Genomic DNA, 14,044 nt, shown 5'->3' with positions numbered 1-14,044 from the left:
CTGGGACTGACCTCTGATGCTGCACATTCTGTCAGCGATCAGTTCCTGGCTGATAAATGTAATCAGATGAAGACTCGTCATTTTTTCATCTCTCCATCTGATGTTTGTGTCACATAGATGTGGTCTCCTGTAAAAGTAAAAGTGTTCTTCAAGTTTCCACTCATTCAGAATTTCAGGGATGACCTGCAGAGTTAGATGTCATTAATCAAAATAAGAAAGAGGAATGATTATAACTTTGAAAGTTTTTATTTAACACAAAGCAAAACCAATGTGTCATTTTAACTGCAGTAAACACATTTAAGTAAAAGTTGTCTGATGAAAAAAGGAGCATTAGACACAACAAAGGAATATCTGATCATTTCAACTCCAGTTTGTCATCAAATCTAGTTAAAATACTGTCGAGTCAACCTTGTAATGGGTCAACAAAGTCCATGCTCAATAATCCAGGTATACAATCCAACATTTTTCAGTCAGGTCATCTGGATGGTTTCTTTTTTTGCTGAGACATTTTGTCCTTCATCCAAAGGACTTCCTCACTCTGAGCCTCGGATTGAGGAAGTCCTTTGGAAGAAAGACAAAACATTTCAGCCCCCCCAAAAAAAACGTCCAGATGACCTGACTGGACATTGTTGGATAATCACTAGATATTTTTGTTTGTGCTCAATTTAAAAGCTTGGTCTCTCTCTGAAGGTAACACTTTGAATTTTTGTCATAAATATTGTAACTAATGTAGGATTAACTGTCCTCAGATCGTTTAATTTTTATGAGTAATTTTATTTTGAAGGGGCACCACTGGCTTCTGGTTCTGAAGCCAGAAATTATTATTATTCAATCAGACTTTGAGTCAAAGTACAATTTTGTGAGATTTATTATCAATTTTGGTGAATATAAGTGATCAAAGGGTGAATACAGCTGCAGAATGAAATGATGGCTTTACTTGGACCACAACAAGAGGTTATGGAGTTATCTTTTAAACTTTAATATGGTGAGTTATGAGGTTACAAAGCAGAGTAAATTATCATCTATAAAGTTAGCTAAATGAAGTGTTTTGGCTAGATGTGATTTGTCAATTTAGGAGAACTTAATTCTAATTAATACTGATGATTTTTTTAGACTGGACAACTTCTTATCTTGGGCCTCAGACACCAGCAGAGAAAATCTGAGCAGCTTTTTCCTACCGATTGGAAGGTGGTCTGCAATTCAACCGCCCTGAGAGTCACCAGGACTCTTGAGATGAATTATGGCACCGAAGGTGGGATTTCCCTCGCCTCTGGAAATCAGCTGAAATCTAGAGTTGAAAGTTGCTCCCGAGGGGTCGGTTGATGAGCTCCCGGAGGGCTGCGTTTTCTCCTTCTGGTGGCAGAGATCTTCTGGCAATAAATATCCAATTGTTTGACCTTACTTCTTCAAAGCTTCTTCCAGTCTGCTCTAAGCTAAAATGTCAGAAATAAATTTCTTTGACTTAGAGGCGTTACAATGTGATGGTCGAGCAATCACAACAGAAGGGTGGACCTTCTTTCAAGTTACTGTTGAACTTTAATAACCTTAATAAAAATATTAAATGGCTAATTTACTCTGCTTTGGTAAATTCTCAATATAACAGAATAATCAAACTTCTAAGCAGTTTTTTACTCATCCATAAACATTTTCAGTAGAACTTATGCACACAGTTGTAACTTCTGAACACCAGTTTTATATCAACTTCCTTTATGCATGATTACTGAGTATTGAGCTTAGAAAGTAAATAAACTTAGCCATTTTTACAGCAAAACATTCAGTTGTGTTCAGGAGAACTCAGAAATTTAACTTGTTAAAGAAATGATTTCTACGGTGAGATGGAAACAAGAGTCTTTGAAAACAACGGGGTCTTTCTCACACTCTGGGACTGGAGGATGAATCCTCCCTTTAGGAAGAGATAAGCGTACGTTTTAGATGTTATATTTCACAGGTCAGATGGAAAGGTTCTCATACAAAAGGGCCTTTCAGCTTTGCTGAAATCCTAATACCAGGTGTGCAATTAATTACAATAACAGGTTTTTGTCATTCATCTTATATGATAACATGTGATTCACATATGGTCCAGCTTTGGGAATGGAGAGTCAGTCTTACTTTTAAAGTATCAAAAGAATAAAAGTTAATGATCGAAAAACCTTGATGTGTCCCTACACTAATACGTAGTTGTTAAAGTTGAAACACATTATTTTTATTTTTATTAGATTTTTTTTTCCTCATCTGTATTTTTTTTTACAATTATGAGGCTGCAGCATCAAGTCTTAACTATTACCACTTCTAATTTCATAACAGTGGCACCAAGAATGATTATTATGGACATATTTTTTTATAAGAATATATCCACACATATTTCAAAGTGTCAAAATGGAGTCCAACATGTCCACAAATATGGACACCAATATCATAAAGCTGTAACTCCAGAAAGCTTCAATACACAGTCATCAGTGAGGGATAACAATAAAGGTACGAACCACAGGAATCATATTCTACATCCAGATTTACTGTTGCACAATTAAAATACAGCAAATTATGAATAAAAAGTAAGGAGACAATAAGCTCATAAAAACAGACATCTGTCATTGTTTATAGTTAATTTATATGTTATAGTCTGCTGGACACATCCAAACACAGGTTTGATTTTAAAAAGTGTACAGAAAGAAATAGTTTCATACACAATATGGTGTTTAATAAACTTGCAACATATGTGTTAGAGTATACTATTAGGTACGTAATACATGTGATCTATAACTAACTGCAAGCTACACATAAATATGAATTATAATAAGCTGTAAGTATAAAAGAGTATGATAGTACTTAAATAAAATACTGTACATATTCCTGGTATATTTCTTACATTATTGTAGCTTTCTTACAAGACATTTTAATATACCTAAAATATGAAAAATGCATCAACCATGTAAGGCTACATTCCCACTGCAGTTCTTAATGTTTGATTTAGATGATTATTATTTTGCTTGGATTGATTTTGTTTTGTGTTTGTACGCATGTGGTTCTTTACATACTGCAGTAATTTATATGCAACTGTCATCAGCATCAAGTGTGAACGTCACACACATCAGGCAGTGTTTGCAAAAGTAAATAATGATGTAAATAATGAAAGTATTGAATATGTATCAATTCTGAAATTGTTATGCAAGCAAGCTGAGTTGGGGGGAATTTGTGGTTATCTGTCCGTAACCGTGGCTGAGGTAATTAAAATATTCTGCGGAGGTAGGACTCTGGGGGTGGATGAGATTCACCCTGATTTCCTAAAGGCTCTGGATGTTGTGGGGCTGTCTTGGTTGACACGTCTTTACAGCATCGTGTGGACATCGAGGGCAGTGCCACTGGATTGGCAAACTGGGTTAGTGGTTCCCCTCTTCAAAAAGTGGGGGTAGAGGGTGTGCTCCATTTACAGGGGCATCACTCTCCTTAGCCTCCCTGGTCAGGTCTGTTCAGGGGTACTCAAGAAGTGAGTCAAGTTGGTCAAACCTCAGATCCAGGATCGTATGTTGCTTTCGATTCTGTCATCCAGACATAACAAACTAAAAGAAAATAAACAAAGCAACTGGACTTTTGTTCTGTAGCTAAAGGCATGCAGATTTACAAGATTTGAACTGTTTGTGTCATTATTAGTCTTTGGATTGATTTGCATGCCACTACCTCACTGACAAAAACCTAGAATGATATGCAACATGACCGTTCAGACCAGTGCCTTTGTAAAACATCAGATATGTATAATGTATATGTTAGTACCACATGTGAAAAAAAAAGAAGGGGGGCAGATTAAAAAACAAACTGATTTGTCACATTCAGACTGTCACGAAAAAAAAAAGGTTTAAGATGGCAAAAAAAGCGACGGACAGAAAATCAGATTTTTGCTGTTTTTGCCTGCAGAGTTAACTTATCCTAATAAACTGAAAATTAGTGCAGAGGGTTATATATTTAAGTGTACTGAAGTAAACTTTAATTTCTTCCACTTTTTCACACAAAAAAATTAAACGAACCAAAATATTTTTGTTGTTTCTAAAATTTAAATACAAGTGAAATAGCACAAAATCAGGTAAAATGTATTTGCCTAATTTTAAGTGCGCTAACATTTATTTTTATTGGAACATTCATTTTTATTCGGGGGAAATCCCCATCAGCCACGTTTATAAGAAAACATCTTCATAAAAGTTGTTATCTCATAAACAAATTAGCTCAAAGCTGTGCAGGCTAACTTTTTGTGTTTTAAGAACTTTCAGAATAGGACGTCCCCACAAGTGATCCTACAGGTGATGCACATTCCAAATGAAATTTAGTGTGTGTGTTGTGAATGTCAGTGTTTGTATGTTTGTGTGTTGTGTATGCTCCACACATCTCCATTCAAAGCATTGGCAGCTCCCTGTAGTGTCCATGTGAACAAAGCCAGCTGTCTCCTGAAACGATTTTCATCAAACCGCACAGGGTCAGAGGTAAGCAGGGCCAAGTGCTCAGCAAGGGCACTCAAAGTGTGGTTGCCACGCCCATGGATCACATGACGGAATGGCGTCTCCATTGCAGACACATATTGGGACAGGAAGTAGTACTCCACCTGGAAGCAAAAGAAGGAAATTGTTGTCTTTCTATGAATCCATTCATCCACGATAAAGGAAGCAGGTTAAAGAAGCAACAGTCTAAACGAAGATTCCCAGACCTCTCTCTTCCAAGCTACTTATGTTCTTGGGAACTCCAAAGCATTTCAAAATCAGCTGTGAGATACTGCATAATCTCTCCAGTAACTTCTGGGTCTGTTTCCAAATTCTTTCCCAGTAGAACATAAAAGAACCCTTTTTTTTTTTCAAGATGCTGTGTGCATTGAATGATCGTGCTAGTTCCTTATACTTATGTTTCTGTGAACCTGATGAACTCTATTGTATGGTCTCTATCCCTGTGCATACAGATATTGCATTGATGCAAGATTTTTCAGTTGTTGGAAACTTGCTGTTTTATATTAAACTAATAAATTATTTTAGATTGCTCATTATGACTGAAAGTTATAGCTGTAATGCTGGCATTGTTATGCACACTACTAATTCATTGCCCTAAAATGGTCATCATTAGTTGATGAGAAAAAGCCTAAAAAGCTCAAAAATTTATAGAGGATGTTTTTCTTCTTTCGGCCGTTCCCTTCTTCAGGGGTCAACATAGCAAACAAACTTGCGCCAAGACTTGGTAATTTATTTATTTATTTAAGCCTGCAGTAGCTTGGGGGTCAGTGCCGTGGTTTTGTAATCTTGAGCTTGTCGGTTCAGTCTCAAGTGGCATCATGAAGAGCATCCGGCAATTGCCGAAGGATGCAAGATTGCCTCATCTTTAATGCAAGTTCACTTGCTGTGGTGGCCCTTGAAGAAGGGAGCTGCAGTAGTTGAAACTTTTGTTTTATCAGTTATCACAAAATCTGGTAGATTCTTAGTAAATAAAGTGGATGGACTGGAAGCACAAGCGAAATCACAAAAGGAAGCACAAAAAGTGCATATATGTGCATGGCTGTACAGTTATATACTGGATTTCATTCTGACTAGTCCTGAATCAACATGGTTTGTGGGAACAGACACATGGCGACAACTGACAAGAATAAAAGAGCTCTGTGCGCAATGCAGGACATAGTATGGTCAGGACAACAATTAGAACCACTGTTAACAGTACAAATACAGTACTTCCAACTGAGCTCCCTGGACATTTACCAGTCATTTTCGGACTCTGAGTGTTGACTAGAAGGCTGTGTAACCAAAATCTATAAAGGTTTAACAATAAACAAAGCGGGTTCAGGTGTTGGACGTTCAGTAATGTTAATGCAATTAACATTAACTTTCATACAGGTGTGAGGTCTAAAAGCTGTGTCAATATAAAATTAAAAGCAATTGTTTGCAGGTATTGGATCCTTAGTTATCACAAAAAATAAGTTAATAGCTTAAAAGTCCATCCATCCATCCATTATCTTGACCCGCTTGTTCCATTTTGGGTCACGGGGGTCGCCGGTGCCCATGTCCAGCAATCACTGTGGGAGGGGTGGGGTTCACCCTGGACAGGTCTCCAGTCCATCACAGGGACACATAGAGACAAACGAGACAAACAACCATTCACTCTTTCACTCACACCTAGAGACAATTTAGAGTTACCAGTCAGTCTAACATGCATGTTTTTGGTCTGTGGGAGGAAACCAGAGTACCCGGAGAAAACCCACGCATGCACAGAGAGAACATGCAAACTCCACCCAGAAAGGACCCTGGACCGAGGTTTGAACCAAGGACCTGCTCTCTGAGAGGCAGCAGCTCTGCCAGTTGCGCCACCGTGCTGCCCTGCTTAAAAGACCTTTCACCATATTTTATGTACTGTAGTGTCATTATTTTGCCAGTAGGTGTCAGTGTTGCTACAAGGACAGTAGTAATAGGAAATTTCTTATAAACAGCTTTGGCAATTTCATATATGTTGTGTAAACAACCTGCAACTATGACGTTTTCATAATTTGAGAGTTTTATTGATTGCATACGTTGCAGAATTTGTACGTCTATAATGCAATTGCTTTAGTAATTAAGGTTTGTAATATTCGTATAGGTATAATGCTGATGTCATAGCATCCATCCATCCATCCATTATCTTTACCCGTTTATTCCATTTTGGGTCACGGGGGTCGCTGGTGCCCATGTCCAGCAATCACTGTGCGAGGGGCGGGGTACACCCTGGACAGGTTGCAAGTCCATTACAGGGCCACATAGAGACAAACGAGACAAACAACCATTCACTCTCTCACTCACACCTAGGGACAATTTAGAGTTACCAATCAGTCTAACATGCATGTTTTTGGTCTGTGGGAGGAAACCTGAGTACCTGGGAGAAAACCCACGCATGCACAGAGAGAACATGCAAACTCCACCCAGATGTCATAGCAATGACTACATTTTTTGTAGTACTTTTATGTTCATGAAGTGAATATTAAAGTAAATATTAAATAAGTTTTAATTATTGCATCATCATGATGCTGTTTTTAGCTTAATAACTGAACAATTTCCGGCACTTGTGCCTACATAATGTAAATGTTCTATTATTTTTTTTTTTTGTAATAGTGGAACCTCATAATGCAAAGGTTGTCATAATGTTTGAACAATTCATATAACTCAAACCTTCATAATGCGGGTGTTGTAGAGGCGCGCTGTTGTGGGATCATGCAGGTCACTGTAGTCAATGCCTCTCTGCAGCATCTCTGCAGCTCGACTGTAATCTCCTCTGGCACTAAACAGCCACTGAGGAGAAACACCTCTGGTCTGAAGACACAGAGAAAAAACAGCCAATATTTTGCTGACATCACACCACCTCAACATCTGTAGTAGACAAAGTTGTATGACTGAGTTACCTGTAGCTCGGCTGAGTGTTTGTTTAATTGAGCGCTAAATAACAAGACTGTCTGCGCATAGGAAGTGATGCGTAAAGGAAGGATGTGGTCATGGACCAACCGCAGCACCATTTCCCCCACCAGCTCACCCAGGCTTCGCCCAATGACACCCAGACGACCCCCTAGAACTTCCTGTAGTCGGGAGACGCTGTCCATAGGCGTGTTGACAAATGGGTAAGCTCGCTCCTGGAACACAAAAGTGATATGACAAAGTTGTTGCATAAAATGGAGCAACTTGACATCATGTGTTGTCTTTTGATGCAACATTTCATTTCATTTAACTATATAACATACTGTCACATATATAGATTTAAATACAGTGTTTAGAAAGTACTCAAATCATCTTCACTTTTTGCAATTTTGTTATACCTAAAATCCTTTAAATTATTTTTTCACATTTACTTACACTTACTGCACCATGATTACAAAGTAAAAAACTTGTTTTTTGATTAGGTATCAATAAAAAATAAGAAGTATCACATATATGGGCTAGGATATGGATTGCCCTAATCAATTGTATCTTCCTGCAGCAACCTAATATGACACTCCTGTTGCATGGTGCAAACTGACAGCATTTAGCTTGTTTGTGTTGTGTTTAAGTGGATTGCAGTAAAGTATACCTTAGTGAATCTAAGCTCGATGGCTGGAACTCCTGCAAATGCAGTGAAACTGTAGGCTCCACTGTTCAAATACAGAGGTTTTATACTGAGGGGAAACAGCAGCAGATTATTTTCAGTCATCATCATCACTTTAAATGTTTTGTATGACACACAATATGATCATATGTGTATTTGCTTTTCTCACATCCTCCAGCTGCCTCCATCTTTTTCAGCCTGGCTGTAGATGGTCTGACCTGCATGTTTGGGGTGTTCTACCTGAAACACAAAAACAACACATGAATCTGTAGAAAATGACCATCGGCAGCGCCTATACTGTATATGGACAATTTCAAAAAACTTTGAATACTTTTGTGTTTACTTCTAAGCAAGTAGTAGCAAGGCAGGTATGGATAAATGTATGGAGATCTAAGTAAGGACCCTTGTGGAACGCCTACTTTTTTCTAGTTTTGTATTGTACAGCTTGTCTTGTAAAGATATCGAGAGAACAAATCTATGAAAACTCAAGCCTGGTAAAATGTGAAATGTGCTGCTGCTTATCCATACTGCTGATCTCTTGCCTTTAAGCTGCTGTATTCATACCCATCTGCTCATAACAGACTTATGTTTAGGCTGCTGTTTAATACACTCTATTATAGTACATTATTATTGTTTAGCATATATCTAGAATTGTTCTAGAATTGCACCGCTCAAGGTGGCTGCATGTTGGAGCAGCTCTGTTTCTTTCATTCTGAGATTTTGCTTTTGGAAACTTTAATTCCTCTTTTTCTGGATGTAAATCACATTTTTTTTGGATGATTGTTTTCTCTGGTATCGGATGCTGTGCACCTGGAAGGATTTTTACTGAAACTTTTTTAGTTTTGGACATTTGTTATGATGCGTAACCAAGGCAGTTTTCTACAACCAACAGCAGCTGATTAACATCTCAAAAGCTCAAATAATATCTCAACTACAGCCCCAAAACTCAAATAAGTTGAAAGGATGTTCTTTGGACGCATTCTCATCTACATGCCAGCTGTGCTCAAGTGCCTGACCACTGAGATCCTGGAACTAGCAGGAAACACGGCTCATGACAGCGGAAGGACAGAATCGTCCCTCGGCACCTACAGTTGGCTGTCCGCAGCGACGAGGAGCTCGGCAGACTGCTGGGAGGAGTGGCCATCGCTCTGGGAGGAGTTCTGCCCGCCATTCAGGCGGTCCTACAGCCTGGGGGAACCGAGAGGCCAGCGAGTCTGGGTGGACGGATTGGACGGCATGTGCTGCCAGTTTCTTAGGATCCACTGTGGGATGGACCTTTACAAGAGATCCTTCCTGCCTACAGCCATCAGTGTCTATAACATCTCTTAATGAAATGAGGATCACGAGTTACAACAACAAATAATTTCCCTTTGGGATTAATAAAGTATTTTTGAATTGAATTGAATTGAATCTTAGATCCTTATACTTTTTATTTTTTTATGCCATTCAATTCAGTTTATTTATATAGAGCCAAGTCACAACAGAAGTCATCTCAGCGCACTGAACAGAAACATTCATATACTTTATATTTTTACTATATTTGGATGTAACTGGGACTTTCAGTACACTGTTTCGTTCCACCTCATGTACCTCATGTGATGCAAATGACAATAAAGAACCTTGAACCTTCAATTTTCACCTGTTTGATGGCAGAGTCAAGCAGGTCGACCAGTAATGGGCTGGTGTAGGCTGACAGGATGTCATCACCTGTTAATAGACAGACAAGTGATTCATTTTTCTGTCCCTCTTTGATTAGCTGTAAAATTATAAATGGCTGTTGATTCACTCAAAGCTCAATGCTACCCATGATGGCCTGGTCCAGACTAAAGTATGCCACAGCTTTCAGTTGAAGCATTTGTAGGTAACCCTGATAATCACAAAACAGTGTTAAAGCTGATTTTGGTTTGTAAAACTGTAAAAAGTTGATTTTTTTTAGCTAAAATAAAAAAAATAATAAAACCTCAAGCCATTCAGTTGCTCCTACGCTCCCAAAATCTCCTGCATCCCAGCTGACAAACAATAAACTGCGTCTGGGACTAAAACCTGAAACACATCCAACATCACTTTAGGGAGAAACTGTGCCTGTTTCTCAGTTGCACAGGACTTACAGCAGTATCAAGGTGAGTCCTACCTTTCTTCAGCATGGCTGAGAAGGTTCGAGCCAACTCCAAAAGGATAGCTGTTCCAACTCCAGACTTTACTGCTCCTGGACCCAGCGAGTCCCTCTGAGCTCCCAGTATGATGTACTGGTCTGAGGGTAAAATGGATGGGTTGCAAATGCTGAAGAGACATTCATCTTTTTGTGTTGTGATGTCAAAGCATACCTGGTTCAACACGGCCCACCAGCGAGGAGAAGATGTTGTTGAGCAAGATAGGCTTCATTACATTGTGAACTATCATTCGAACTCTGTGTCCAGAGCTTAGGTCTGGACCGAGCAGGCAGCGGACGTATGGCAGCCGACCTCGCCAAGACGGAGGACATGCTGGACCCGACAGCTGGCTGGTATGCAAATAAAATATGTGGGAAAAAAAGCTTGAGCAGGTAATATGAAGGGGAGGGGCTTACCTCAGCAGTTTGGCAGCCACAGTAGCAGTGATGGGCAGAGCTGGGATTAATGGCAGGCCAGACGATGGTATGGGTGGAAACTTAGAATGATTGAACGAAGGAAAGCCAGGTGTGAAGGGGTCACCTGACCCCAGATGGACCTACAAAGAGAGATGCTGATTGGTCTGAAGGACAGTTATGGTTTAAGCTTTTCTTTGTGTTCAGTTGTGCATTACATGTTCTGACACAGCAGTGTGTGAGTTTAGTCCCAGGCGGCGAGGGTCCTGCGGCAAGTCTGCAGGGTCAGGGTAGATCAAAACTCCACCTCCGCCATTCCTCTCAGCCATCCAGACCTTCTCTGCAAAACTGATGCCACCTCCAACACGCATCACCACCACACAGCCAGCCACTGACACGCCCACACTCTTCAGCCAATTAAAATCCTCTGGGCGACCATAATTGGCATACACCACACCTCCCTGTAAACAAACAGGTAAATTAAACTAAAACTGTGGTTACCATAGTGACGCATATTTCCTGTCTCACTCCCTTACTGTGTAGTTTCCCGTAGCACTGTATGGACAGTAATCCAATGGGTTTAGAGGAATCTGTTCAGCAATCAGACCTTCAGAATCCACAAGCTGCAGTGAGCTTCTCTGAGTCCTGGTGAAAACAAACAAATCCACACAAACAAACCAATGACCACCATAAAGACAAACACATAAACAATGGTCAGACTAAACCACTGCTAAAATGTGTAACTAGGGTGTGAACAGCTTTTCATTTACTCCATCCATATCCATCTTCTGACGCTTATCCACAGTCAGATAACAGAGGAAGCAGGTCCAGGGGAGAAACCCAGACAACCCTCTCCCCAGCGACACTTTCAAGCTTGTCATGGGGGAATTCGAGGAGTTCTCAGGCAACAGAAGATGTACAATCCCTCCAGAGGCTTCTGGGTCTTTCCCAGAGTCTCCTAAAAGTGGAATGTCCCTGGAAATTCCAGGCAAAGGCAGAGAGCTGGATGACATGATGCATAGAAGGAAGGTAGATGTTTCATGTGTCCAAGAGACCAAGTGGAAGGGTAGCAAGGCTTGCAGCATTGGAGCAGGGTTCAAACTGTTTTACCAAAGTGTGGATAGAAAGAGAAATGGAGTAGGGGTGGTCCTGAAGGAGGAGTTGACAAAGAATGTAGTAGAAGTGAAGAGAGTGTCAGATAGGGTGATGTGCCTGAATGTAGAAGTAGAAGGTCTGATGCGAAACATTGTTAGGGGTTGTACTCCACAGGTCAGATGTGATGAGGAGGAGAAAGATACATTTTGGAAAGATCTGGGTGAAGTGATAGAGAGTATTCCCAGGGAGGAGAGAGTGGTGATTGGAGCAGACCTGAATTGACATGTTGGTGAAGGAAACGGAGGGGATGAGGAAGTGATGGGTAGGTTTGGTGTCAAGGAAAGAAACCAGGAAGGACAGATGGTTGTGGATTTTGACATGAGAATGGAAATGGCTGTAGTCAACATTTGTTTCCAAAAGAGGGAGGAACATAGAGTGACCTATAAGAGTGGAGGAAGGAGTACGCAGGTCGACTACATTCTGTGTAGAAGAGGAAACCTGAGGGAGATTGGAGACTGTAAGTTTGTGGCAGGGGAGGGCGTGGCCAGACAGCATCGGACGGTTGTGTGTAGAATGACTGTTGTTGTGACGAAGAGAAAAAGAGTAAAATCCGAGGTGCTCCACAGAACGCCACAGGAAGTCCTTCTTCTCTGTGGCTAACACATTTTTCAACTCCTCCCCCTTTCTGCACAAAGGACAATACAATTAATCCTTCACCACAATAAACACTTTAATGTTTCTGTCTGCACCTGATCTGTTTTAGAACTTAATTGTTGGTATTTTTATATTTTCTGTTGTTTTTTTTTTTTTACATCTTGTGTGATTCCTTGTGTTTCTTTGTACTGAAACTCTGGCACAACAATTTCCTGCAGGATCAATAAAGTCTTATGTAGTATGACATATGCGTATATATTCATACTTTTTCACGAGTTCCTCATCTTTCTGACTGTGTAAATGTCGTGCATTGAGTTTAACAAAAATGTAACGAGAGACGTTATTTATCTTTGACCCATCAAAATGAATGCGGTCATTTATTTGCAGAATCAAAGTTTAACATCAAACATTTACATTAATTTGGCAAAATATGAAAACAATAACAGACAAGTTTCACAGATAATGGACATCAATCACACGGCGGTGATCGAGGACTTTGCTTCAGATATTTCTAAAATATCTGTACTGATTTTAGGAGAAAGGAGAGTTTAAGATGGAAATGGAGATTTATCTTACAGAGAGATGTGTGAGGGAATTAATCTGTTTGACCAGAAACGTGCACGCTCCTTCAGATCTCAGCTTGCCCACGGTACACTTGGTCGAAAATAGAACCTTCTACCTGGTTGATGATAAAATCAGCGTCGGCGTAGGGTTCCTTTCTGACTCTTTCAGCGTCTCCGTGAGGACTGCCAAACCCTTAGAGAGTCGTACGAGGTTATCCAAACAGAAGTTATAATCCCAAAACGTCTCTGGATCATCTTGAATGCGTTTGCATCCAAGAACTCTGAACTCCTTTCATCTCTTTAGCTCTCAGAACTCTGTTACACTCTAGCTCTTTAAATCCATCACTCTTCAGCACTCTGTGTGGAACTCTTTTTGAACCGGGAAGTTGCCACATTTTAAATGAGTTGACTTCCGGGTCAATTTAGAGCTTTCTGATTCGTGGATGGACCAGAATAGAGGTGTGGTTTGTGACGTAAGATGTTATCAAATTCAAGGGCAGAGAATGAGATTGTTTAAAAACAGACAGAAAGATTATTGCAGAAAACCAGACTTCGTGGAGTCAAACTCTTCTGTATCTTCTGTAAAGATTAAACATGACATTTCTTCTCGGTAAACATTTTAGTTGACCGAAGCCTGAACTTTAACATACTTACAAAACTTGCTCATTGAAGACAGAAAATCAAGAAATGCATATTAACCTGATTTCTTCTTTGAATGAGGAATAAAAATCATTACTTACTGTTTATGTAAAATAAGAATGAGTAGTTCTCTTCAACCTGTAAGCATTGAGTGAACTAACACAATTTGATTATCAAACATTTGTAAAATAGTAATGATCATAGAGGATTGTCTTTTCTGCTTGATTAATTCAAGAAAGAAAGTCTCCAGATGGCTCAAACTGTATTTCTGGATGCAGATCAATGAAATAACAGTCTCTGTCCATCTGATCAGATTTGAGGTCAGATCAGGTTCACTACAGTCCCCCCTTTGGAAATCATCACCTGTCCATGGGGATGAATTCCAACCGTGAACTTAGACCTTCAAATGTCCTTGAGCTTGATGTAATCCAGCAAGGAAGACCAAAGTCAAAAGTAATCCAGCAAGGAA

General features: G+C 39.8%; 1 protein-coding gene across 1 annotated transcript in view; it reads right to left on the bottom strand.

Annotated features, from left to right (window-relative positions):
• Positions 1–4,333: 4,333 nt before the first annotated feature.
• tfr2 (transferrin receptor 2) overlaps positions 4,334–14,044 on the bottom strand; it is a 21,781-nt gene continuing 12,070 nt past the window's right edge. Inside the window, exons 7-19 of the mRNA XM_037681959.1 lie at positions 11,161–11,269; positions 10,843–11,085; positions 10,628–10,767; positions 10,386–10,561; positions 10,193–10,312; positions 10,022–10,104; positions 9,865–9,928; positions 9,701–9,768; positions 8,231–8,301; positions 8,047–8,131; positions 7,388–7,612; positions 7,158–7,298; positions 4,334–4,588 (exon numbers count right to left, since the gene is read on the bottom strand). Of these exons, the coding sequence (XP_037537887.1) occupies positions 4,334–4,588; positions 7,158–7,298; positions 7,388–7,612; positions 8,047–8,131; positions 8,231–8,301; positions 9,701–9,768; positions 9,865–9,928; positions 10,022–10,104; positions 10,193–10,312; positions 10,386–10,561; positions 10,628–10,767; positions 10,843–11,085; positions 11,161–11,269 (1,780 nt within the window). The remainder of the gene's footprint in view (positions 4,589–7,157; positions 7,299–7,387; positions 7,613–8,046; positions 8,132–8,230; positions 8,302–9,700; positions 9,769–9,864; positions 9,929–10,021; positions 10,105–10,192; positions 10,313–10,385; positions 10,562–10,627; positions 10,768–10,842; positions 11,086–11,160; positions 11,270–14,044) is intronic.

This window comes from Nematolebias whitei, chromosome 1 (genome assembly GCF_014905685.2).
Source record: "Nematolebias whitei isolate Nwh7 chromosome 1, NemWhi1, whole genome shotgun sequence".
NCBI classification, from domain to species: domain Eukaryota; kingdom Metazoa; phylum Chordata; class Actinopteri; order Cyprinodontiformes; family Rivulidae; genus Nematolebias; species Nematolebias whitei.
Note: the sequence above shows the minus strand (reverse complement) of the source record. Positions and strands in the feature narration are given on the sequence as shown.